The sequence below is a fragment of the Aulostomus chinensis genome, chromosome 10, assembly GCF_037954235.1.
Source record: "Aulostomus chinensis isolate RoL2024-O1b breed Wild chromosome 10, RoL_Achi_v1.0, whole genome shotgun sequence".
Classification (NCBI taxonomy): Eukaryota; Metazoa; Chordata; class Actinopteri; order Syngnathiformes; family Aulostomidae; genus Aulostomus; species Aulostomus chinensis.
Window position 1 is genome coordinate 23,260,384 of NC_141329.1, and position 26,349 is coordinate 23,286,732.

Here is a 26,349-nt window from a genome sequence, read left to right on the forward strand (position 1 = left end):
GACAATTGATTCAGTGATGATCACTGACCTCACTGTTCACATTATTGATGATCACTGAATCTCACTGGTCACATTATTGTGGATCCTCTGTGCTCTGACTAGGACTTCAGGCGAGGGGGAGGCTCTTAATTTCATCGACTGCTCCGTGGATTTCAGGGAGAGTTTGTTACTTTGCCCCTTATATCTTTATCAAAAGATCTGGATATCCAGCATCAAGCCTTGGATGGCATGTAAAAAACATTGGGTCTTAAAAAATTGCCACTTGTAAAACTGAATTTGGATGATTTTTTCTTTGCAGAGAGGGCATTTCTCTAATTTTCTGATCAATTTCCCCTTTGTTTTTGAAGTCGGAGAAGAGATGCTCTGATATTTTTATGAACATTTCTCTGATGTATTCCCCATCTGTGAACAGCTTCGTCTCTTTACGATCTCCTGAGCTGCCACACAGCTAGCAACTGTAGCTGACTGTGGATAGGTAATCCACTTCTTTAACGTATGTTTGCTCTGTTCAGCTTTCCGTTGCAGTCCTGAAATTGCTTTCTTTCGCTCATCTTCGCTTGGGTATTTTTCAGTGAATGCTGAGTGCTTGTTTTGAAAATGTCTTTCAACATGACATTTTTTGTTGTTCGATCATTTGTTTCCACATATCAAGCACACCAGGAATCCAGCGTCGTTAGCAGTGAAGGCAAATTCATCTGTCCATGCAGAGTTAAAGTCTCCTTTTTCAACCCAGTCTCATGTCATAATGAATGGGTCGCACACTCAAGAAGCCGCCTGCAGGCAAAGGCGAGGGCTATAGACGTCGATGTGACGCATATTTTAGTTGACAAATTATTTTTTTTTAAGTTTACAAAATTAGATGTTAAAATAGGCTATATAACATTAGTAGTAGTAAATAAAATGCAAAAATAATAATGTATAAATAAAAATTAAATTAAGAAATAACCGTTATTCATTTTCATTAAAAAAAAATCATTTTCATGTTTTTTTTTTGTCAACGCCAAAGGGAGCCGCACCAAGGAGACTGAAGAGCTGCATGTGGCTCTGGAGCCGCGGGTTGCCGACCCCTGACCTATGTCGAGAAAAAAGGCCCGCCATGGCCTGTAGGAATGTCCAACAGACAACCCAGATATGTTTGACCGGGAGGAGGCCTTGGGGCCAACCCAGGAAATGCTGGAGGGATTATATCTCTAGGCTGGCCTGGGAATACCTCGGGATTCCCCTACAAGAGCTGGTAGAAGTGGCTGGGGAGAGGACACTCTGGGTTCCCTGGCTGAGGCTGCTGCCCCCGCGAACCCGGATGACGATGACAAGACTGACAAATCATACACGGACACCCCTGACCTAGCTTCAACAGGAAGTCTACAATATGGACACCCTACTACATACTTTTTTGCCATGTATTTTCTTTTCTCTTTAACTGGTAGCATGATTTCTCAGCAAGCACATACATCCAGTGACTTGGTACTCAGGATCCAGGTCACCTCCAAAGGTGAATCACATGACCTACATTTCCACTAAATATCTTCAAAATCTGCCCTTTCATTTTTTTTTTTTTTACATATTTCCTAAAATCAGTCCTGTTTATAGACTGTAGGGTGCCCTAATCAGGTTGCTAGTTCTTTAGAGGGTTCACAGGATTGTCTTTGGAAACCTGATGCCAGCGTGGGAAACAAAGCTCTTCACTAACAGCTTGTGACTGAACTGCTTCCCTCAACTCACGCATGCGTACACACACACACACACACACACACACACACACACACACGGCTTTTGCAACTCCTTAATATATCATGCAGTGATCAACGCTCATAATGAAAATATTCTGTAAGAATATTCTCTAAGAACATTTTTTTCTCTTCAGTTGCTTCTGAATGAGCGGTGACAAAAGAATTGTCACAGAAGACACAAGAATGGAAAAAAAAAATTCAACCATAATAAAACTCTTAATTTTATTATATTTACAAAAATAAAAAAACACAAGTCAACAATGAGTATTCTAAAATCTAGGACAGTCATTTTTTACTAGAATTGTATATGTAAGGAAAAGCCACTATTTATACACAATAGTTATAACCTGATGACACACCCTCATATTTTAATTGCAGTATAAATGATAAAGTACAGTTATGGTACAAAAATGTGAATGTGCTGTCAGTGCACTTGTATAAACCCTAAAAGTTTACCCTTTAGTTTAAGAAGCAATTCCTTGCGAAACAGATCTTCTCTTGCCCCCCCATTGAAACCAATGTTATACCTCACCCCCTCTCCCGTCCCCTGACCTGCCTGTGAAATTTGGAGCTTGTTTAGTGTGATTTTTTAGAGTTTTTGGTGTTTGAGTGTGCTTACAAACACCATAGGGTCTTCGCCTGAAGTACCTTCTGGCTCAGGCTCTAATTATATTTACAAAAGTAAAAAACACAAGTCAACAATGAGTATTCTAAAATCTAGGACAGTCAGTTTCACCTAGAGACCTGGAAGGAAAAGTCACTATTTATACACAGTAGTTATAACCTGATAACACACCCTCATATTTTATTTGCAGTATAAATGATAAAGTACAGTTATGGTACAAAAACATGAATACGCTGTCAGTGCACTTGTATAAACCCTAAAAGTTTGCCTTCGTGTCTTCCATCTATTGTTCAGCAGTTGAAATGATGATAGAGTATAAAAGTACAGTGTTTTGATTCATAAATTTACTTCTTAAATGTACACACCACCACTGCTCCCGCTGTGAGAATCAGGTTCAATTCTTGAGGCTTTATATCCGATAAAAACAGGAGTGTGTGGAAGCGGATGGAAACTGGACTGGTGGGACATAGTTGGGTTGCCAGAACAGGTTCTAGAATACGGTGAGGCGTTTTGGCTTATGTACAAAGAGTTTCCTGGTGTATAAAGACTTGCACCATGGTTGGAGCTTCTCAGAGAAGAGTGGGGAACCATGCTAGCTTGGTAAAACAGGGAGGTGTTTTCAGGCAAACCTGGGTTAAAGACCACTGGAGGGCTGATTAGAGCTCCATCTGCTGTCATTATTTGAGAGACGTCCTGCAGCGGAGTCGCCAGCTGTTGTCTAGCAGAGCTGTTGCTGCGCTGCAGAGAAGGCTGATGTCTGTTGGATCTGATGCTGGACACACTGGAGATGGGGTGATACCTCATCAGAGCTGGCTGGCTTTGTGAGGGCTTATAACCTAACAAGTTATCTGGGTGGTAAATGTCAAATGATCCTTTGTCTGACGGGAAACGGCGGCAGACAAACAACATGGCGGAAGCAAAAAGGAAGGCGCCGGTCACCCAGCCGATGTAAAGAGCCTCTCCCAGTTCCCTCCTCTGGGCATCAATCAGCAAAGGGTTGTAAAAGTCCCTGATGATGACGTGTCCTGTCCAGGATACGGGGATGAAAACACAGATACAGGCCAAGAACTGCATGCCACCTGCAACCAGCAGGATTATGGTCTTAGCCCATTGATTACCCTGAAAACAAGACATGCATCGCATTCCTGCCAGAGCCACCATGAGCCCCAGTCCTGACAAGGCCACAGAGCAGCACATCAGACCCCTGGCGGCCTGTAGCTCTGGAGGCAGGAACAGCAGGGAATCGTACACCTTACACTGCATCCTGATGTTGGCTTGTCTGTAGCAGTTCATCCACAAACCCTCCCAGCGTGTCTCCATCACAATTATATTCTCCCCGATGAAAGCCGTCACTTTCCACATGGGTAATCCAGTAGTGGCTGCTGCTCCGATCAGCCCAACCAGGCCGATGCACATGGCAGCAATCTCTGAAATTCCCTGAACCATCGCGTGATGCACAAGATCCCAGCTGTGTCCCGATCTGAAATTAGGAAAGCTTGCGCAACTCAATTGCAATGCTTCCGTATCCCAGAGAAAGAGACATGTCAGAGACGAGCGCAAGGCACTCTGGCTTTTCTTCTCATCTGAGAAGTTTGTTTACTGTGAGCTGCAGTTTGTTGTGGGAAACAGACTTCATGGGCACCTGGTTGGCTCTGAGTCATGAGGGTAGGAGTGACCTCCTCTTATTTTGTGTTTATGGTTCCTCTGGTTGTCCAGCAGCATGTCTGTGCTCTCAATGACATCATCAACAGCAAACACAAAGGGCAAAACTGGAAATAAGTTTTCAACCTATACATCTTCATCACGTGCTGATTTATTTTATCAAAGTAGATGTCAAAACTAAATTGTGAGTGTTGCACAAAAACCTCTGCAGTACTCTTGATGTCCACAGGAGAGCAGAGATCCCCTTCTCACTCTCTCTTTCTCTCTATCTCTCTCTCTCTCTCTCATCCACACACACACAAACACACACACACACACACACACACACGCACACACACACACACACACACACACACACACATGGCCATAATGTGAAAGAAGAGAGATTACTCAAGTAAAGAATAATAGTGATATTGCATCCCCAAATATTTTCAGGATACAACAGCAATAAAAGTACTAATGTCACCATGTGTATGAGAATGATAGAGAAATAACAAAGTATTTGCTTTTGATCACACTTTGAAGTATGTCTACTTCACATGTCTACCCAGTACTTCATGAGGTAAAATATACAAATGAGGGATAGTAATTTTCTGGGGGCGTTTTTTGGTTTTGTTTCCTGGTCAGATATGAATCTGGGTTTAACCCGCAAACGAACGCCACAGGATGTTTTTTTTTTCAATGTCCTTCCATTCAAAGTGACTTGCGAATTCTTCTCATCCCTCAATTGTGCTGTGATGGTCAATGTGTGCTTGGCAAACACGACTGAGGTGCCTTCAGGTCCACACCTTTAACAAGCAGTCTTAAAGCTGCGTCTCATGTTCACTTAGATGATTTTTCAGTTCCATGAGTTCCCAGGAGTGCCTGCTTATCAAAGCTTACAATACAATAAAATATCAAATATGTTTCATTTGAAGACTGAAGCCTCGCCTTTGTGTGACTGTTTCTATACATCACACACACAATTCAACTTAGAATAGCTTTAAAAAAAAACAAGGGTTTCAGCACAAAATCTGTTAACAAAACACACAAATAAAATCATGCACTATCCTGCACAAGCATTGTTCTTACTAGGTATCTGTACGTCACAAACTTTGTAAAGACATCAAGTACACCATTGAAAAAGACTTTTTAACCATATTTAAAGGCGTCCATATGAGTGTCCAGATAAATGTGGTACTACTACATGAAATGCATCTTTTGACATACAACAACTTGTGACTGTCATGACCTCGGCCGGTTTCAGTTTTCAGAGGTACGCCACACCGCTGTGTATGGATGGGTGTCTGGATTGGTAGCTGTAGTTGGTGGATGGATGTCTGGATAGCACCGGGTGGGGCTGGGGTTGGGGAAGTAGTACCAGCTGTTGGGGTTGGAGGGGCTGTGGAGGATAGGCTATGTAGTCCGAGTTTCTGGAGTAGATGTAACGTTCGGAACTTTTTTCTTCTGACTGTAGATTGCAACAAGTAAACATGCATCCTCCAGCGAACAAGAAAGCAGCAGCCACCCAGCCAATGTAGAGGGCTTCTCCCAGCTCTCTACGCTGTGCGTCGATCAGTAAGGGGTTGTAGAAATCCCTGATGATGACGTGACCTGTCCAGGACACGGGGATGAGCACACAGATGCAGGACATTATAATCATGCTTCCTGCAATAATGAGGACCACTCGTTTAGCTCGATTGTTGTTTTCGATACATGACGTGCACTGTAGCCCCACCAAACTGATCAGCAGACCCAGGCCACCAAGGGCCAGAGCGCAGCACATGAGACCTCGTGCTGCCTGGAGGTCAGGAGGCAGGGCCAGGAGAGAGTCGTACACCTTACACTGCATCCGTATGTCAGCCTGCCTGAAGCAATTCATCCACAGCCCTTCGTAGCGAGTCTCAAACACGATAATGTTCTCCCCAATGAAGGCTGTGACTCGCCACATGGGCATCCCAGTGCTTGCTGCTGTTCCAATCAATCCGATCAGGGTTAAAATGAGGCCCACCATCTCCAGAGCTGAGTTGGCCATCCTGTCCTCCTCGCGTTCCTCCAAACCTGCAAACAGTCGTGCACGATCAAGATGTAACTATAGTAGGAATCAGTAAGTCCGTCTATGAGCCGGCTTTGCATGCCAGTGGCACAGGCTGCTGCTCACCTCTACTGCCTCCTCCCTGTATACAGGACACCAGAATGGGAGGGGTGGGAATTGCGACCTGTTGCTAAGGAACAGAGTCCCCCAGGCCATTTTCTCTTCTACATACGCCTACCCCAGGAGCTGCTGTTAGCTTCCACTTTGTTTGTTCTGAAGTCTCAGTTTACAGTCTCTGATCAGGCTTTACAAGGAAGCCTATTTTTGAGGGTGTTAAACTAGGAAAAAAACACATTTTCTTTAACATTTTAAGTTCACATTTTACCAGTTATCTTAAACATCACTCAGGCCTGGTTCTGCACTACACCCCTGTTACCAAAGATGAAATGTGATATCATTAAAACACGATTTGTGACAAAACAAGTTTAGCACAAATGGTATGTAGAAACTCCTACATGTAGTTGTTTGAAACCCATGTTTGTTCTGCTCTTTTTGGGGGGGGCCATAAATACGTGCACGTTACACTGAATTAACAATTCCTCCATTTTAGGGACGAAAATCCTCAGAGTCTGAATTGTTAAACTATAAGGTGAAGATTTTGTTTGTGGCGAGACAAATATTAAGAATGAAGGTAAACATCTGTGAAAGTGATGCAAGTTCATGTATTTTCAATTAAACACAATTAAGGCTCAGCCTAAGGGGAATAAAATTCTTATCTATTGCACAAGTGTCTCATTTGCTTCTGTCCATAATACGTTGCCTTTCTTTTCTTGCATCCTTCAGAGAAGAAGCAACTGAATGAGACATCTGTGCTTCAGATTCATGCTAAATGTTCCTGTAGGTGTCATGACTTTGTTAACAGCTGTTCACACAGGAAAACAAAATGAAAAGTTTCAAGTAATTTAATTTGTGGTGTAGCCAAAATTCAACTATAACAACACAAGAATTTGAAAATTATTAGAGAAAGATGTCATTTTTACTTCCAACACCGAGTAAAAATAGAAAATGCCTAAAGAGCTGCTGTGTGGTGGGCTCACAGCTGGCTGTGTGGTTCAGGACCTGCGGTTGAATCCTGTTGTGTGTCTTCAGGTTGGAGACGGAGTTGAAGCAGGTGCAGGAAAGACTGCAGAAGAATAAAGTGTCTGTGCAGGAGAAGGAGCAGGACCTGCAAACTGCTCTGCTGGAAGCAAACCTAAAGATCAGGGAACTCCAGGAGCAGGTAAACCTGACTTCAGTAATCCCTCTGGGAGACCACAACATTTTTGAGGGGAAGTAAATATTCACAGAGAAAAATCTGATTCATGTTCAGGTTGTGGACGTGGATTGATATTTCTCTGAACAATGAGATCAAAGTTTAAATTCAGTCTTTAATCTCCTATTCCTTTTTCAGTGTTTTCTGTTTTTCATAACACAACTTTAACAAAACTCCAGAAGGTGGAACATTGAAAGTGCTAGGAAAAAAAAAACTTCCCATCATCTTTGTGTTAGAAATCTTAACTGCGGATGAATACGTTCCAGGCACTCTTTCACACATCCAAGCCTTTATAAGTGAGACTCCAGTTTCCTGTTGTTTTGTCAAATGTCAAACCAGGCTGCATCATCAGGATAACACCATTTACTCTGTGTGTGTGTGTGTGTGTGTGTGTGTGTGTGTGTGTGTGTGTGTGTGTGTGTGTGTGTGTTGGTCTGATTATGACTCCTGCACAGCTGGTGGCCAGACTCAGCGTACAGAATGAGGTGGAACAAACGGCCAAGATCAAGCAGAACAAACTTCAAGAAGATAAAATACAACATGTCCTTCCTCCTCTTCCTCTTCCTCCCACTAATTAGAGTGAACTTCTGGTTCTTTGTAGGAAATCATGAAGCACAAACACAAATTCCTCAAATTGGAGCAGAAATGCGATAACCGCAAGAATCAACTTGACCATGATGTTGAAGCAATTGGTGAAAAGGCCAAGCGATTCTATGAACATAAAGTGAGAACGTGTGTATCTGAATGAGCTAAAACATAAGTTCCTTCAAGTTCCAGGGTTGGCAAGTCAACCCATGACCAGCCTGTAGGCATTCAAAAAGGGTGATTTGACATCTTTCATCCTCCTTGTTGTCAGATCTACCTCGTGAAGAAGGAGAAGGAGCACATGGTCAACCATTTTGAGAGGTTGAACACAGTGTGTGGAAGAACCTGTGTGGAGAATTGGCATCGGGAGAGAGGCCTGCTCCAGGTGCAGGTGAAGGTTCTGACTGATGAGATCCAGATGGTGAGGGCCAAGAACCAAGCCTCAGTCCATCGGGTAGATGGCGAGTCAGAAAGAAGTTCAAATGCGATCAGATTGGCCAGCTCAGCAGAGAGCTGCATGCGGCTCAGGAAGAGTCGGACTCACTGCACTCCCAGGCTGAACTGGCCATTAATGCAGTGTGTGGTGTCAGACAACTCAGCGTTTCCAGCCATCAAAACCAAGTGAGCCGCTTCATTCATCTGTCTTCAGTCTAAAATTCATTTTAAGCTTTAAAAAAACAGGGTTTCAGCACAAAATCTGTTAACAAAACACACAAATAAAATCATGCACTGTCCTGTACAAGCATTGTTCTTACTAGGTATCTGTAAGTCACAAACTTTGTAAAGACATCAAGTACACCACTGAAAAAGACTTTTTAACCATATTTAAAGGCGTCCATATGAGTGTCCAGATAAATGTGGTATTACTACATGAAATGCATCTTTTGACATACAAAACCTTGTGACTGTCATGACCTCGGTCGGTTTCAGTGTTCAGAGATACGCCACACCGCTGTGTATGGATGGGTGTCTGGATTGGTAGCTGTAGTTTGTGGATGGATGTCTGGATAGCATTTTTGGAAATAACTTGTCTGAAGCTGAGGGTTTTCTTGTTAAGACTGTTAACATCCACTTAAACTTTTATTTCTCCAGTTTTTGCAGACAGAAACATGCAATCAAAACCCAAAATGTGCAACCTTTTGACTTCTTTGTCAAATTACTTTTGCTTTTTGTGCTACTTACTCATTAAATATTTCTTAAAAATCAATAAACAACTGGGACACTGAGAGAGAGACCAGCATGAATGAATTTGATCTTTTACAGGTGGACACAAACATCAGGTGTTTTAGCTGAGCTATTTCTTAGCGTCGGAGTCCCCTGGTTCATGTTTAGCTGCTGATGGTTTCCTCCCTCCACTGCGTCTCTGTGCTGGAGGTGCTGCTGTGGTTCTGTTTCGGTGTCACTGTCAGTGTTGGGTTACCTGTCCCCGTCTCTTGCTTGTTCGTTCAGGCTTCTGCGGCTCGGCTGTAATTTAAATCTATTGGCAGGTTTGTATTGTGGGTGGACCTGAGAGAATTGTTCTGGTTTTACCAGTTTAGACACACTGACACTGAAAACAATAGAGCCAACATAACAACTTTCCATGAACTCACCACTGATGAAACGGTCGGTTTCTGTACCTTTAATCCAAACAAACTCAAGATCTTTTGTCTTGCTTACATAACAGATACAACAACAAAATACTCCTCCACATTTGAATTTTAAAAAAAAAGACAATAGACCTAGAATTCATTTCATGATTGTGAAAAAACAAAGGACGTACATACAATTTTCAAAATGCAACAGTGAACACAAATCAGGTATGTTATCTGAAAGAGGCCCAATTCGAGTGCATAAACTGTTCTCAGGGAGCATTTAAGCAGAAAAGTTACAAGTCTGTGAAGTTAAATGTATTATTAGAGATTAATAATAACACATTCATGTAATTCACCATGGTCTCATGATGAAAACACAATGAGTTCCACAGTGAATGACAGACAGACAGACATTTAGTCCTCCTTGAGAAAGTCAAGATTTGGCCAATTCCAGCCACAGTCTTGCATCACCTTAGACATGATCAATTTATCACAGAGAAATACCAAAAAGAAGTCTAAAGTAGTCGCTGTTTGATGTTCCTCATTAGTACTGACTCGGTGTGTATGCTAGAGATCCTGGCGGGGGTGCAGAGTATGCAGGCTGGTATGAGTATGCTGGCTGATAGGTGTACGGTTGGTATGCGGATCCAGGTTGGTAGATGCTTCCTGCTGGGTCATATATTATCCTCTGGTCGGGTTCCTGGGTGCGGGGAGCGTGACGGCACAGCAGGATCACCCCAGCACTGAAAAGCAAAGCTGAGGTCACCCAGCCGATGTAAAGAGCCTCCCCAAGCTCCCTTCTCTGGGCATCAATCAGCAGAGGGTTGTAGAAATCCCTGATGATGACGTGGCCAGTCCAGGACACAGGGATTAGAGTCGTGATACAGGCCAGGAGAAATAGACAGCCTCCCGCCACAAGAACAATGTGCTTTGTGCGAGCACGGTGGTCCACCACTTTGGTACATTTCATCCCCACTGCGGCCACTATGAGGGCGAAGGTGGTCAGAGCCACAGAGGCACACATCAGACCCCTGGCAGCCTGGAGGTCTGGAGGCAGGAAAAGCAGGGAATCATACACCTTGCACTGCATCCTGATGTTGGCTTGTCTGTAGCAGTTCATCCACAAGCCCTCCCAGCGGGTCTCCATGACAATGATGTTCTCCTCAATGAAAGCTGTTACCTTCCACATCGGCAGGCCTGTCACGGCTGCCACTCCGATTAGTCCAATGAAACCGATGATGAGAGCCACTACCTCACAACAGATGGCGTCCCGACGTTTCTTCTTCTCAATTCTCTTCTTTTCCTCATACACCGAGTCTGGATATTCTGAATACGGCCTCCCAAGCTTCTCGTCAGGGTAGTAGGAGCCCAAATAGGTTTGAGGGGGCTTGGTGTAGCCACTGTACGCAGTGTAAGAAGCCATTGTGCTAATCACACTGGGAGCCAAAGATGGAGCTTTGGCTGCTCTCAGCTCAGGAGACCGATCTGAAGAGAAAAACAAGCCAGGGAACTTATACACCCACCAAAAAATGCTAACGATGCAATGCAGCCTTACTGGTTGAGCTGCTCTCCAGCCATCAGATGAATGGGGATACACCAAAGAGTCTTGTTTGAAATGCAACTGCCACTTCATGTGATTAAGAGCCACTGATCCAAAAAAACTAGCATCATAGATGTTCAGAGTTTAGCTTGTAGGGTTAGGAAGAAATTACCCTCATAATGAACACAAAAAGTACATTAAGTTGAATTACCATACATTAAAACTAGTAAAGTTCAAGTAAAGTTAGTATTAGACATACAGATTAAACAAGAATTATTCACTGTCTTCCTTTTTATTTTGGTAAATTCGAGTGTTATCTGTGGTCTCAAGTCAAACGCTTATAGAGTGATGGGATGAAACTGTCTCCTCCTGTCCAAGCTGTGCTGATTACAAGGCGTGAAGTACTGAAACTTGAGTGGGGTTGATTTCCTTATAAATAAATGATGTCAGTCTGCCAGGTGTTCCCACAATGCATCTGTCCTCGTGAACTGGATTTTGTGTTTATGTTAGACAAAGTTGGAATTACTGAAGAGGCTTTCATTGATTTTATAGTTCAAGAAGGGACTTGATGCTGTGTCATATTTGTAAGTGAGGGCAGAGACTGCTGTTTGAGTATGATTGATGTGTGCTACAGTCATATCCACAGCCCTAAATCCAGTCTACTGCCACCTGCTGGTGTGGGGAGGTAGTATATTCTACACAGGTCTTGCAGTCTATTTCTAATTCAAATATTTTTATCATCAGATCAGTGAAGCTCTGTCTTATTTGTTTAAATGTATTTAATTAAAAGTTAAATAAGATTATTCTTATTTTACTGAGGAGGCTCAATGGGAGGACTGTTGTGACTCCAATTTTTTAAGTTCTGTAATGTCGTCATGAGAGTCAAACTAAAAACTAATCGGATGCATTGGATTCTTTCACGGAACCAGTATCCCCATGATCTCACGATTAAAGTAAATAGTTTTACACAAGGAAGATTCCATTGTCCAGGTATCTGTACTTTACATGTATTTTTACTCCACTGTGTTGAAAGGGAAATAGTGTACTTTTACTCAATAACATTAATCTAAACACATCAGTTACTAGTTACTTAGAGGAAACAACTAACACAGATTACTTTAACAGGACCTTTAGATGTCAGCGGTTCTATTATTTAACTTCTCCAACCCTAGGAATACATTGACATCATATAGAATGTGTAGTTTTACTAATGATACTCTACCAAACAGAATGTCAAATATTTGTCCACTAGAACTTCAGTAGCCTTTGGAAAAATGACTTAAACCTTGACTGGAATACTATTTATCTGTGTATTGTTCTACTTTTACTCATGTAAAATAAGAGTGTATTTCTTCCAACACTTCACAAGGTAAAGTGGAAACTGCACTGCTGACTGATCCGTGTTCTGTGTTTGCTGAAAGACATTTAGACTACAACAGTAGAAGCCCTGGGGAAAACAAAAAAAAACTGTGCGTCATCCACTTTGTGCGTCAACTTCCCTGCACACGAAGTCTGAAAATCTATATGCATTTCGCACAAAAAAATAACTTAAAATCATGAATTACTCCAAACTTGGAAAAAAATGTTAAATTTATTTTATTTTTTTCCATATTACTGACTACTTAACCTTGAGGTAGTAGTCAAAGGCATCAAGGAAAATGCAGTATTTAAATGAGACATTTGGGACAGTTAAGCATTTACAAGTACAAAATAGATAGACAGTACACAATTACATTGCTAGTTTTATTATGACTTATTACATTGTGGTTGTGTGAGTGGTTTATACCCAAATATTTAGTTGCAACCAGAAAGAGATAAAAAAAAAAATCAAACAGGCTATGGAGACGTGAAAAATTCATTGTGCATTAGAAAGTAGTTACTGCAACTGTGATCAAAATGTTCATACAACATGGAGAAAACAGAATGTTTATAGAGATACTGGAAACTTCGGTATCGTCGTGGGACCCCTCCTGCAGTATTTTTTAACGTCCGGATGTGGAATTGGAATAGTAGACAGTTCAGTTCAGCAAACTGGAGCGCTTTACACATATTGATGATGTTTATGCAGACTGGGCTCCCGGTTTATGCTGTTTGCAGTTGGTGCAGCCATAGTGTATGCGACTGTGTAGGGCTCTTCTTCCTTGGCTTTACGCTTGGTGTAGCTCACCAGGAGAAGAATCCCAGTGAGAAGCAAAACAGCTGAAGAAGCCCAGCCGATGTACAGAGCAACTCCCATCTCCCTCTTCTCAGCATCCACCACTGCTGGGTTGTAGAAGTTGTAGATGATGGTATGTGTCACCCAGCTGACAGGGATGAGTGTGGTGAAAAAGGAAAGCAGGTATAAACATGCCCCAAAAATCAGGATGATGTTCTTGCTCTTCATGTTGCCGCAGTTGCACCTTTGGGTCCCACATCCTGTTATGAACAAGGCGATGATAACCAGGACAATAGAGATACACATGAGACCCCTGGCTGCCTGCAGCTCCGGAGGGAGTATCAGCTGCGAGTAGTACGCCTTGCACTGCATCTTGATGTTCGCCTGCCTGAAGCAGGCCATCCACAAGCCCTCCCAGAGGTCCTCCATAACGATGATATTGGCCCCGATAAAGGCAGAGACCTTCCAAGTTGGTGTGACAGTGGAAGTGATGGTCCCAAAGAGCCCAAGGAAGCCCAGGACCATGGCAACAATCTCCAGCTTTGCCCTCATAGCTCAAGAGGATGTGTTGTCTCAAGTCTGGTCTAGTATGCAATGAAAATAATCACCTCAACCAATCTTCTTTGTAAGAGCTCTGACTGTGATGATATCGCCCCAACTGCAATGTCATCCTTCTGGTTTTTATTGACTCCTTAATCCACACCAATGTTAAAAAAAACAACCTGCTCTTGTTGGACTTGCTCTTGTTATCATTTCTCGTCTTGCATGACCAGCGCTGATACAAAGAGCATAAATATGTTGCGCCACAACAACTTGTGACAAGTTGTGACTTTTGGGTTTGCGTGGAAAGATTATAAAGCCTTTAATACTCCACCACCCTTGATGTTTGGGGGGGGGGGCTGGAGTCTATCCCAGTTGACATTGGACAAGAGGAGGGGTTCAACCTGGATGGGTAGGCAGTCTATTGCAGGGCCATCAGAAGCAATTAGGGGCTCAGTATCTTGCTCAAGGACACTTAGACATGGTCACCGGGGGAACTGAGGATTGAACCAGCGACCCTTTGGTTGGTAGATAAATACACACCATTAAAAAGTCTGCTTGGTTGTTCTCTTGCAAGAACCTGCAGGGTTCCTCACCTACATTCATCATCAGCCTCGGTATGTGATGTAGACTGTGTATTTGTTTAGCACTTCCACCTTTACGGCACACCAAAAATATCCTGTATATGTACCATAATACCCCAAAACTTATGCAATAGCTTGCAAAGAAATGGAATATGTGGATATTAAAAGAATAATACCCATAATGATGCAGTAATCATCTGCTGCATTTACTCTAATGTACTTAGGTCTTTTTTAACCCATGTTTTATCCAATTTACTGGGCCAAGAAGACATGAGGGTTATATGTGTTATACTCCTGTAATGTTTTAATGTGGGGGAGGGGGGGGCGTGATAAGTGGATTAGAATGACCACTGTGGCCTACTTTGACTAAATTCTTTAAACGTGACTTGGAAGGTAGTGTGAGGTTTTTTTTTAATGTCAACAAGAGGCACTCCTTTTTTCAAACTGAACTTGGTCAAAGAAAGGTAACACCCTGAAGGTGACTGAGTTTTTGACAGAGAGAAAGAAAGAAAGAGAGAGAGGGAGGGAGGGAGAGAGAGACAGAGATGTCAGCAGAGCTTTCAGAACAGGAACAGAAACTGGAAAACTTGTTGGACAGGTTTGCTGACTGATACTATCGTCACATCCTCACTTCCTGTAAATGTGAACACAAACATCAAACCTCTGCATGCACACGTATGACCCACAAGCTGCCTTGGATTTTTATATGTGAGTTGGAATTAAAGGCGGCACTCACAGAAAGAAGTTTGAAAGTGTTTGAGCCCCGGCTCGGGTACATGGTCTTTCTGTGTAGAGTCTCCATGTTCTCCCTGTTCCTGTGTGGGTTCTCTCTGGTACTCCAGCTTCCTCCCACAGTCCAAAGACATCAAGAGGGGAGGAGGTGATTGATACTCTAAATTGACTGTGAGTGTGAATGGTTGTCTATCTATATACAGTGTGTTGGCCCTGTGATGGACTGGCGACCTGTCCAGGGTGAACCCCGCCTCTCGCCCGAAGGCTGCTGGGATAGGCTCCAGACCCCCCACAACCCTTAACAGCATAAGGGGTAGAAAATGGATGGATGGATGGATGGATGGGGTTGGAATTAAGTAAAAGAATAATGTGCTTATACCAAGTTAGAAACAACTATTATCATCCAAATGTATCTGAACATGGCAACACATTCCAAAATATGGTTTGATGTGAAGTTATGCAACTATTTCAGAGGAAATCTACAGCTCCATTTCCTCCTTCTGCCTTCCCGCCTATCGCCTCCGTTTCTGTGCCCATGTTTTGTTTTATGATTTTGAGAAATCTTTTCATGAAATTGAAAGAGAATCCCATAAATCCAACCATTTTATCTCAGGTACAGGAAGAGCAGCCCTGACCCATCTCAGCTCTCTGTATCATTGCTGCAGATCTGCAGCTTGATGGCGTCTGACGGGATGGTTCCCCTTTATTTAAGGAGCACCAGGGGCTTTTGTGGTGTGGGTGGTGACTGACGAGGGGGCTGATAATGAGGAGGACAGAATGTCAGCAGGGCTCAGAGACATAAAAGAGCAGAATGTACAAGGAGAGACAGGGTTTTTGTGTCTTGGGCATGTGCAGCCATGCTGTTTCAGCCTTGAATAGTTGATGGATGCATTTGCCATAGCAGGAAGTTGGAAATTAAACAAATTAGTGATCAAGGAAGTCTAAAACTCACGTCAGGAACTCTTCCTCTACAGTAGCACCATTGGAGGGGTAAAAAAAGTGTTAGGTTTGGACTGAGGGTGGCACCAGAGTATAGGCCACATAAATGCAAAAGGTTTCTCTGCTGTGTGGTTCAAATACACACCCCTGGCTGTACCACCAAGGGGAAAAATGGTATCTCCCTTCCTGATCAGCTGTGTAAAGGAGGGGAAATGAAGCACTTCGCACCTCAGTAACAGACCAACCGTTTAGTGAAGCTCCAAATGTTTGGCTCATGTTGAAATGCACAGGGATCTTGATTCCAAGTTGAGAGTCATTTTGAGTGCTGGATTGTGTAGCTGAAGTGCCTGACAGTCAGTGCACACCAGTGTCTACTTGTGAGCTCTCTTCATCTTTGCTAATGCGATTTTTCACCGTGTTCCACTTGATGCACCAGCAACTCAGGCTTAAAAAATGATGATGACATTTGCCAGACAAAGTAAAAAAACACACCCACACCATTACCTGTTGATGGAATAATTACATGAGACAAATATCTGAAGGGGAGAATCAGAATCAACTGTGAAGGATGCCTTTATTCATAAGAACTTCAGTGACCTTGTTGCTGTTTTGTTTTTTCCCCAATAACTACTGTTCACTTTGAGTAAGGCAATTGTGATGTCAGTTAGCACAATTATGTGCATGAAAAAGAAAAGCAACCCTAAAATTACTGTTTAAAACTGCTGTGCACAAACTTTCTTTTTACAAAAGATTTTTTGTTTATTTTTCAGTTTTGAAAGCTTTTCTAAATGAGTTTTAAGATTTTATAAAAAGGAAATACACATCATATATGTCAAAATGAAGGATCTTTAAAAAAAAAAAAATTCTTTACAACCAAACAAGTGGACTCTATAGCTTTAATTATTACTGACTTTTTCAGCAAATCATGCAGTCGTACAATCTAGTAGAACTGGTGGTATTGTAGTAAGAATGAAGATAATACCTGAAGGTATTTTCCCATTTCTGAAGAAAATTTCACTATTTAGTCGATTAACATTTTCCTTATCATTTTTTCAGTTTTATTTAAGCCTTTTAGCCATGAGCAAAAACTACATGAATACAGACTCTCTCTCTAATAAGGGGATATAAGAGGGTAATAGTTCTTCATCATCAGCTTGTGCGTGCAAACACAAATACTGTCTTGGGTTGTTGTCCTGAAATGAGTCTTCCTGAGCTGCTGTCAGGCAGGTTGGATCAGATGCTGAGGGATGTAGAACGGCCATTGATGTTTTTCTTCCAAACCAACAGGAGGCAGAGAGTGAGACTGAGTCATACTGCCCAGTAAATACCAATAAATCACCGAAAACACCGGCTTTGAATTATAAGTAGGAAACAACTGTATTTATTATGATATCAATACATTTGTCTATATACACACACAGTAATAAAATTGCAGTCTTAGTAGCACATTGAGTTAACAAGTTTCGACTTTTTTCAGTGTTCACACAAGTCTTTCCTCTTGATTGCTTGAGCAAATTTGGACTTTCTGTATGAAAAAAAACAACAACCGCTTGATGCTGTTTGGCTAACAAATTTATAAATGAATAAATAAAATCCATTGTTTTGTTTTTAATCCATTACCAGTGGACAATCTTTGTGAGCACACAAAATTAAATATTGGCGGTAGATGGTGATGTGCAAATTCTCTCAATAAGAGTGTGCACGAGAAATGTTAAATATAAAGTTGAGTGTTCTTTAAAAAGAAATACTGAATAGAAACAAATTAAAAAACGGAACAAAGTTTCACAGTAAAACCAAAATATAAAACAGCAAATGCAAATTCAAGTAAAACAGGATTATGTTAAGTTAAAACAAGTTCAAATCCCCTTGACAAAGGGGCTATTACATAATTCCACTATTAAATGCAACAAATTAAACAAAAATATTTCCTAGGCTTGAAGGACAGCTTTACATCTGGAAAACAGAAGACCAAAATCATATACATAAACAGGAAGTCAGTGTATAATCTCATGAAAATGTACAAGTAAACTATGCAAGTCAAGACTGTCCTTTGCAATTACTTATTCTATTTCTTAAAGGACAAGTAACATACAGCCCTTAAATATGATCATATCTGCAGTCAAAACAAACGATGACCTCACGATACCCCAAATTTGGCAACAGCAGGCAGGACGGTTGGACGCTGCCCAAATGTGCAAACCATGCCGATCAAAGCGACTGATTCGATTCCGTGATTGTACCGTCTCAAAGCCTACATTTGACTTCTGTGTAACAGCATCTTATTCAAGATAAAGTTCCCTCATTCGGTTTTCCTGTATTGCTCCATGGTGACTTTATCTGTACAAAAAGCATTCAGTAAGGTAAGGAAGGATATATCTTCTACTAGCTGTGCGATATACGTCAATGCCCATGCATTGTTGGTGAGAGCGGATGGCTGTTCTTTATGGAGTCCGCGGAAATCTGTCTAAGACTCGATCGAAGGCTCTTATGTTCCACAGTCAGGAGAGCTGTCCGAGAGCTCCCGTCGCACCCAAATTTCATCCTTCTCTGTTCGCTTTTGGTCCTCCACATTGTCCTGCGACACGGTGACTGAAAGCTTCCCGTTGTCTGGTGTCTCACTGACCGCAGTGGATTCGAGGGCCTCGCAATTCTCTGCTTCCTCTCCCTCCAAGGACAAAGCCATGACAGGGGCCTCAAGGTCCGCCTCTGTGGAGGCGCTGGGTGTCTGGCAGGACTCGTCATCTTCATCACTCAAGATGTCAGTCTCCTTCACCTCTTCGGGGTCCTCATATTCCTTTAAATCAAACTGCTCTTCTACCCAGCGATCTGTGTCTCCTGCTTCCTCCGACTGCTGCCTCAGGTCTCGTTCAGCCTCCGGCGGTGAGGCGAGGTCCTGTTCAGGTTCGCCATCAAAAACGATGTCAGTGTCGATGGTGAAACGGTTGCGCACAAGCTTCCTCCTTCCCAGGGTCCTGGTCGGTGCAGATGCTGTTAAAAACACAGGTCAGAGGAACCAGTTGTTTCGATAGCCTGCTTGAGTAAATGCAGATTACCTGTGATTAAAACTGCAAGTGGGAGACACGGACGAGAGGGTTGTAAGATGATTTGAAAAAGGTTCAAAAGGCTTTAACAGTCTTTGAAGATACAAATAACACTAAACTACAAAAAAAAGCAGTTACAAAACTATTTTAATGTGTCTTAATAGGGCTACATGGTGGTGCAGTGGTCAGCACTGTGGCCTCACAGCAAGAAGGTTCAGGGTTCGAGTTCCGGCTCGGGCACGGGACCTTTCTGTGTGAGTCTGTATGTTCTCCCCATGCCCGCGTGGGTTCTCTCTGGTACTCCGGCTTCTTCCCATTGTCCAAAGACATCAAGAGGGGACGAGGCTGATTGGACACTCTAAATTGAATTATATGATGATTATATGAATGTGGGTGTGAATGGTTGTCTGTCTCTATGTGTTGGCCCTGCGATGGACTGGCGACCTGTCCAGGGTGAACCCCGCCTCTCGCCCGTTGACGCTGGGATAGGCTCCAGTAAGTAAGTAAGCGGAAGACGATGGATGGAGGGTGTCTTAATATTGTGTGTGCAGTGTTTGTACACCTCAGCCACTTTCAAGGACAGTTGGAGTTGCAAGTCACTGGTATCTTCATTCTGGGGGTCCAGAGCTGATTTTGGGAACCCCTGCAGTAAACTATTATATTTTAACTAAGAATAGATTTCCAATCCAGTATTGAAAGAACAGAATCAGAATTGTGCCAAAGATGATTATCTGGAAGCTAGTCTGTTATTCTAAATAGGATTTGGGATTTTAAAAAGAGAAAGTTTTAAGCTTTTTTGGTTTACCCTCATTGAGTGGAGCACTGTATGTATGTCAGGTGGGAATGAACATGGTTATAAGTGGGACACTTTGGGCTGCAGGGCAAATGCAGCCATGGACTGCTGTTTACCTGCTCTATTTATGACAGGACGGGCCCCCTTCAGGGCACACAGACGCTTTCCTCCAAAGGGCACATACTGCTGGTTGAGAGGTAAACTCTCAGTTTTCAGGAGCTGCCGGCGGTGCTTTTCCCTCAAGATGGAATGGACGGTCTTCAGAAAGTCTTTTCTGCTCTCCGGAGAGCTGAAGGAGACAGAAGGCGTGTTATCAGCATGTCACTCTAGCAGCAGAAAGGACTGTAATCAGTCGAGCGTAAGTTTCAATCTGCAGTTGAAATCATCCTCCGCTAGAAGAGAGCCTTCTTACCTACAGCACAGCTGAAACATCCTCTCTGGCCTTCCTTCTGACTCCGACTTTGTGTGGACAATCTCACACACAGCAGAGCCCTCGCCATCTGAAGGAGAATTAACACCAATGTTTATATCATGTAACCATGTCATGTATACCGTAAATATCACAGTAAAAACTGATTGCGTACCTGCATTAGCCAAGGATCTGACCTGAAGGGCGTCCGTTGGAATCATGTGACGGTATCGGAAGGGGTCTTTGTCATCGGAAGATATAGAGACTCGGTGGGAGCCACCCTTTAATCAAACAGATTAATGGTGATTTCTCTTTTCTGCGTAGGCTTTGGAAATGAGCTCCATTAAGTTTCATTAACTCACCATTTTCTTTTTCTGTTTAGAGCCGTCTTTGCACACAAAGACCACTGCTGTCTTGAACACTAAAAGAAATGGTGTACAATATACATCCATTACCATCAAATCTCTCAGTCCAAAAACTGAGTTAGTTCATGAATCTAAAAGAAAAGTGTGTCAAAGTAGAGAAATTTATCTCTGATGTACCAAATGTAGCTATCTGGGGCTCTTTCTTCCATTTTCCTAAGGAGGCAGGAGGGTTGATCCAGGTCACACTGGTGTGGAGTAGCAGATCTCCCATGGACAGGTCAGCAACCTGAAAACATCAAGACAGCAAAGTCAGTCAACATGCAGCCTGGAGCTGACAGGACAGAGCTTTTCTATTGTCTACCAACTTACATCTTTCTTTTCGCCGCTCTGCTCAGTGATGAGCAGGTCGAACACAGCCCCGAACTCCTCATGGATCTTCTGCATCTCATTGATGTGGCTGGCAACTTTGTTCATGGCTTTCATGGCAACTGTGTATAAAAACATGATTCGTGAATCCACCCTGGTCCTGCCCTGTCAGAATGATTTCATCTTCTCTTCCAGGTCGGGGGCCTTACCGTCCAGGTGGTAGTGCTCTTCGCTGTCTGGGTCAGTGAGGGAGTAGAGCTCCTTGAGCAGGAGAGGATACTTTAACACCCTCTGGATGGGTTTGATCAGGTACGACTCCAGCGTGGACGAATGCTGCTGCTTGGGATTGCGCTCATCCAGGAAGGCCTTGAAATCCGGATCTGTTTTGGCTGAAATGACCAATCAAGAACATTTATTGTGACACTCCCAGACACCTTAACCATGATTTAACCATTCCCTTTTGTATGTAAATTAAGCTTTTACTTACTATGTGTGAAAACACAAAGCTACTTACAGTTGATGTTACTTAAGCTCCCTAATGCTGCACGCTGTGACACATAATCTTTGCAAGTGTGTGCACACCGTCCACAACAATTAATGCAATGGTCTTCACCAATTAGAAGAGTGTATGCATTATCTGTAGGAGGAACAGAGCATGCACACCTGCAGAGATCACACATGTCGCACCGTGGATTATCTGTAGCAGCCTCATACAAAATCAGCCCTGCATTAAAGGAACAGAAGGCTGTGTTCTTGCCACCCATCTGTGGATTTAATCTTCTTCAGTCACCAAACAGAACACAATGACAGTACCATTCACTCGAACGCGTGCGAGTCGTACTCTGGTCAGCTGCACACACATTTTCGGGGTGAAAAGCATGCAAGAGCCATTGACATCACCCTCCCTTTGAACTCCGACTCACAATAGACATAACTGGTTGACGCATGAATGTAGACGCGGATTGTAAAACGTTCACTTGAGTGGTAAAGAGGCTGAGTGTGTGCAAGCCAGATAACAGACTGTTCAACACTTCTCATTATGTATTGTATAACATTTTGAGGCTTCTTAGTCAAAGGAGCCACCAGTTTGAAAGTGAAGGAGATCAAGTGAACTGTCAGATTTATGGAGCCCCGCAGGAAACGGGACATTGCTTGTAGGCTAAATACATCATCTACTTTGACCCAAAGAGGAATGTTGATGCAAGACAACATTTACTCACCCTTTACAAGGACCTTCGGGACTTTGGTGTGACTGGCACAGAAAGCACTGTAGATTTTAAAACGATCTGCATAGTACAGGAAAGAGCCTCCCAAGGAGAAGAGGATTTTCTGTTAAATAAAAATAAATAAACAAAGGGAGGGGTGAGATGTGACACGAGCAGTAGTTAGAAAGGTTCTTCTGAATGTGTGTTGCTGGTTGTGTACCTTAAATTGATCCACTCTCTCCAGTTTCTCCAGATCAGGGACCAGTCTGGTCCCATCTTCCAGGGTCTTGAGGAACTCAACTTGGAACTCCACCATTTCTGGCAAATTCCCAAACAGCACATCCAGCTAGAGACAAAGGACATGTTAGCTGAGTCTAATTACTTAATCCTCCTTTTTCTAATTATTCTCGATTTCTTCGCGATGCCTCCCATACTAATCCCATGGCACAACTGGGCTATGAAGAGACAGAAAATGTAATAAAAGCAAATGAATTTCATTATTGTGAGTGCATGTAAAACATCTCTTGAAAACATCCCTCTCTCTGCTGCCGCTGTCTCATTATCCACCCCTCTTGTCCTCATGCACAGCTATCATCGTTCACATGATTATGCAACCCACTTGCCTTAGAACATTTCCACATTGTTGGCATTTAAAAGTCAACTACCTCCTCAAAGGAAATCTCTGACCTACCTCATCCTGAGTGAGGAAGGTTTCTTTCTGCAGCGGAGTTAAATATCTCCCAATGAGGCAGTTGAGGTCCTGCAAGACAAAAACGGATGATTCAGTGATGCTTGGATCATTGCACGGTACACAAACATGACCGTATTATCTGTAGAAAACAAGGAGATATTCCCTTTTCTACACACTGACAGACACATGGAAACATTTAATTGAACAAGAATGAACTTTAAAACGCCTATGATGATTAGTAGCAGTACTTCTCACAGGAAGTAGATAAACCATCAGACAAATTCATTTGTTTGTATTTGATATTACGAATAATAATAATCTCATTTAACCCTGAATTAACATTTTAATTATTGGTCTTAAAGTTGATCGTAAAAATAAGAATTTTGAAGTAATCACTTGTGTCTTTGTTGGAAGCCGACCATAAACAAAAGCAAAATTATAGTTAAATATTGAAAAGGCTTTAATTTTTTTAAAATAGCTGAACAACAGCGGATGGATAAACTAGTTGCAAAGAAAAGCCTAGAATGACTTCAACTACCCGAGTCCACAGCAAAATGATCTGACATGTCAAAAGTTGCAGAAAAACTCAGCAGCAGCTGACTCTCGCCGTAACTACCACTGGTGGATGTGTAGCTTGCCGCGCGGAACACACACGGCCAAAGCTTTTTTAACGCTGGATATTTACAGGTAAGTTACATCATATTCAAACCTTTTTTAATACATTTGCTTCATTTTATCTACCCTGCTGAGCTTCAGGTATTACACCGTGACATATAACATGTCCATTTCGATGCGGGTAAGTGGGACAAATAGCTGAAAATTTGATGGTACCCTTGAAGGCTGCCACAATATACCATCTACCGTGTGATTTCTGGAATAAATATTTGTGTCACCAGTAATGAGATAAAACATTTTCAATAGCCTTGACATTATGCCACCCCCCCCATTAAAGCCAGTTATTCCACTGAGCCACATATACACTGGGCAGAAGGAGATGAAGCAATAACTCCAGGCAAGGGCACAGCTGTGTCCCTTTTACACCTCCTGGGACATGGTGATAAATATGGATAGGCCGTGTGAAACAGGTAATGTGAAGCTCTAACCCAATACGAGTCCGATGGAAATGCAGAGTAATGGACAGAAGGAACATATGCACACACCCACACCGACCATCTGCCCCTTAACAAGCCAGATACTGACTTTGACATAGGTGCGTTCCGTCTCCACGAGTTCACAGATGACTTTGCGGAGCTTGTCGGCGTCGGAGAGCTGTCGGAGAGTAGCAGGAGGTGGGAAGGGTGAGTCCGGGCTAGGCGAAGAGGACACGCACTCCGTGGGATTCATGTCATGGAGACTGCGGCAGAAAGCAGCGACTTGCTCTGTATTCTACAAAAAAAAAAAAAAAGAGGGGAAATGCGATAAATTATAAACTCCTGACTTGAGGCCAAAGGAGGTAAGATCCAAACATCAATCAGCTCAGTAGCAGCACCTCAAATATTAACATTCAGATGTCACTTTCCATCTAGTGATGTGCACGGACTCATGACTGTGCAGAGAGTGAGCCTGGAAAGAGGCAGAGAGTCAGCTCTAAAAAAAAAAAAAAAAAAAAGCACTAATTTGGTCTATTTTTGGTGTGTCATAACAATACCTCTCCACCTCGCTCTCTCACTCACATCCCTCTTTTCCCTGGTGTTTTCCTCCTACTGACGGCTCATTGGCGTAGTGAGTCATCTCTTTCACAGAATCAAAATATACACACAACTGTGTCCATCCACATACTGGATGGGTTGCCGTGGAGACCAACCCTGATGTGCATTACACTATCATTACAGCCCAAAATAGACCCCCACTCAGCGACTCCGCCTACATGGAAGAGTAGTTCTCAACGGGCTACAGCCTCACCTGCCATGAAAGCGAAGTGATATTTGGACTTTTGAAATCAATACAAACACAGAATGGAAAGCACTAAAAGAACTCATGGCCTTTAAACCTTTATTTCGTTTTGGGAAGGAAGCACTTAGCAGATCAAACACAAAACAAACACAAAACAAGACCTTTCTCTTTTTTTTTTCTCATCAATTTTTTTCTCATCATTCATGGGCAAAAAAGGGAGTGGTTATAACCACAGAACAAGAACCACCAGCAAGTGTTGAACCACTGTTATATAGGTGACACCCCACCCCACCATAGGTGCACCAACTAACACTAACATTTATATTCCTAAGACCCCCAGTTGGCCTGTTGGGGCGCAGAAAATGGGTGATGTCATGTGATGCATGTAAAATAAAATAAATTTTAAAATGAGCTACTTTGGCTGTCAGCAACGTAATTAAACATATACTTTTAAAGCATTTCAACAAAGTGGCGGAGTTTATGTTACCTGAATTTTGAAATCAATAGTTTCATTTTTACTGCAAATCTCTATCAGCAAAGATACTTAGTTTAATCCCTGATTACTAATTATCGGGGCGAGGGGGATATCGGTCAACCATCTATAGTTTTCGTCATGTTTCGTCATGTCATACTCAAAAGTTTCGATGACATCTTGTTGTTTGGACTCAAAGCAATTTTGCTTCAAGCTGAACTCAACCATTTTTCACAGCTACTCAGAAGTCCTGACGCTCCAGCAGGTGCCTTTGACTCCCCTGACCAAGACCCTGAAAGAGGTCCTACAGGGACGGCTCCTGTTGTGGGAAAACATTCAGGTGCAGGCCCCCGTGGAGGTTGAGGTCTCGACTTGGTAATATGAGAATTTTGTAGTCCAGACAGAAGCAATTTATCCTGTTGTACCTACGCACTCCTCTGGGAAATAATAAGAATGCAGCCTGCACATAGCTGCGGAAGATGGAGCTTTATTACTCTCCGATGAAATCATCTGAATTTAGATGCCAGCTGCTGATCTAGCATGAGTCGAAACACCTGAAGGCATCAAAATGCGCCTCATAACCAAATACACTGTGCACATGTGAATAATAAAAGGTGAGATTTACAGTTGTAGAAACTAGGATGAATAATAAATTAGTAAACTGCAAAGGACAAATACATGCACAACAATCACAGGTCCCGTTTCCGAATGTCCCCACCACTGTTCATCACTCGAAGCAGACGGATACAGTGATACGTGAGGCGCGCCTGCCATTTGTTCCTCCTGACGACGTTCCCAAAATAATCAGGCAGCTTCAAGAACAACGGATGAACTGAGAAGTGCTACAATGTCTGTAAATCCAATACGGCAGGAGCAAGCCACACTGAACCAACACTGAAAACAAGCGCTGCCTTTCTGATGAAGACAGTCGTTTTAAAAAGGATGTTTGACAAAGAAGCGGAGCCAGGAAGTGTAAGCATCCGGGGCAAAGCTCAAAGTTGGTGCATGCAAATTTTTAAACCACTTTCTGCAACTATATGCACTCTTTTTCAAGCCACCTTAGAAAGATTAAAACACCAAAAGTGTGTCCAGTATTTTGGTGAAGTCCTGGTATAATGCTCA

General features: G+C 42.7%; 5 protein-coding genes across 6 annotated transcripts in view; all 5 read right to left on the minus strand.

Moving 5' to 3' along the window:
• Positions 1-1,817: 1,817 nt before the first annotated feature.
• Positions 1,818-4,220, minus strand: LOC147254933 (claudin-8-like). The gene has a single exon (XM_086216516.1). It carries the CDS (start codon positions 3,799-3,801, stop codon positions 2,707-2,709), a length of 1,095 nt encoding a protein of 364 aa, XP_086072642.1. The 5' UTR covers positions 3,802-4,220; the 3' UTR covers positions 1,818-2,706.
• Positions 4,221-4,340: 120 nt separating this feature from the next.
• cldn8.1 (claudin 8.1) lies at positions 4,341-6,095 on the minus strand. The gene has a single exon (XM_086216517.1). The coding sequence runs from the start codon at positions 6,029-6,031 to the stop codon at positions 5,267-5,269; it is 765 nt and encodes a 254-aa protein (XP_086072643.1). The 5' UTR covers positions 6,032-6,095; the 3' UTR covers positions 4,341-5,266.
• Positions 6,096-8,958: 2,863 nt separating this feature from the next.
• On the minus strand, positions 8,959-11,005 carry cldn8.2 (claudin 8.2). Its single transcript, XM_086215248.1, has one exon. It carries the CDS (start codon positions 10,923-10,925, stop codon positions 10,047-10,049), a length of 879 nt encoding a protein of 292 aa, XP_086071374.1. The 5' UTR covers positions 10,926-11,005; the 3' UTR covers positions 8,959-10,046.
• Positions 11,006-12,624: 1,619 nt separating this feature from the next.
• LOC147254936 (claudin-17-like) lies at positions 12,625-13,836 on the minus strand. The gene has a single exon (XM_086215249.1). The coding sequence runs from the start codon at positions 13,747-13,749 to the stop codon at positions 13,084-13,086; it is 666 nt and encodes a 221-aa protein (XP_086071375.1). The 5' UTR covers positions 13,750-13,836; the 3' UTR covers positions 12,625-13,083.
• A 3,273-nt stretch (positions 13,837-17,109) lies between these two features.
• Positions 17,110-26,349, minus strand: part of LOC147254937 (rho guanine nucleotide exchange factor TIAM1-like) — a 46,501-nt gene continuing 37,261 nt past the window's right edge. For both annotated transcript variants that reach the window (XM_086216518.1, XM_086216519.1), the window contains exons 16-27: positions 24,063-24,248; positions 22,863-22,931; positions 22,392-22,517; positions 22,187-22,295; positions 21,176-21,355; positions 20,970-21,088; positions 20,778-20,886; positions 20,598-20,656; positions 20,411-20,516; positions 20,239-20,326; positions 19,943-20,115; positions 17,110-18,980 (exon numbers count right to left, since the gene is read on the minus strand). In XM_086216518.1, the coding sequence (XP_086072644.1) occupies positions 18,478-18,980; positions 19,943-20,115; positions 20,239-20,326; positions 20,411-20,516; positions 20,598-20,656; positions 20,778-20,886; positions 20,970-21,088; positions 21,176-21,355; positions 22,187-22,295; positions 22,392-22,517; positions 22,863-22,931; positions 24,063-24,248 (1,827 nt within the window). In that variant the 3' untranslated portion in view covers positions 17,110-18,477. The remainder of the gene's footprint in view (positions 18,981-19,942; positions 20,116-20,238; positions 20,327-20,410; positions 20,517-20,597; positions 20,657-20,777; positions 20,887-20,969; positions 21,089-21,175; positions 21,356-22,186; positions 22,296-22,391; positions 22,518-22,862; positions 22,932-24,062; positions 24,249-26,349) is intronic.

Coding starts and splice junctions, on each gene's coding strand:
- cldn8.1 (XM_086216517.1), bottom strand. CDS start 6,031: ATGGCCAACTCAGCTCTGGAGATGGTGGGCCTCATTTTAACCCTGATC.
- LOC147254936 (XM_086215249.1), bottom strand. CDS start 13,749: ATGAGGGCAAAGCTGGAGATTGTTGCCATGGTCCTGGGCTTCCTTGGG.
- LOC147254933 (XM_086216516.1), bottom strand. CDS start 3,801: ATGGTTCAGGGAATTTCAGAGATTGCTGCCATGTGCATCGGCCTGGTT.
- cldn8.2 (XM_086215248.1), bottom strand. CDS start 10,925: ATGGCTTCTTACACTGCGTACAGTGGCTACACCAAGCCCCCTCAAACC.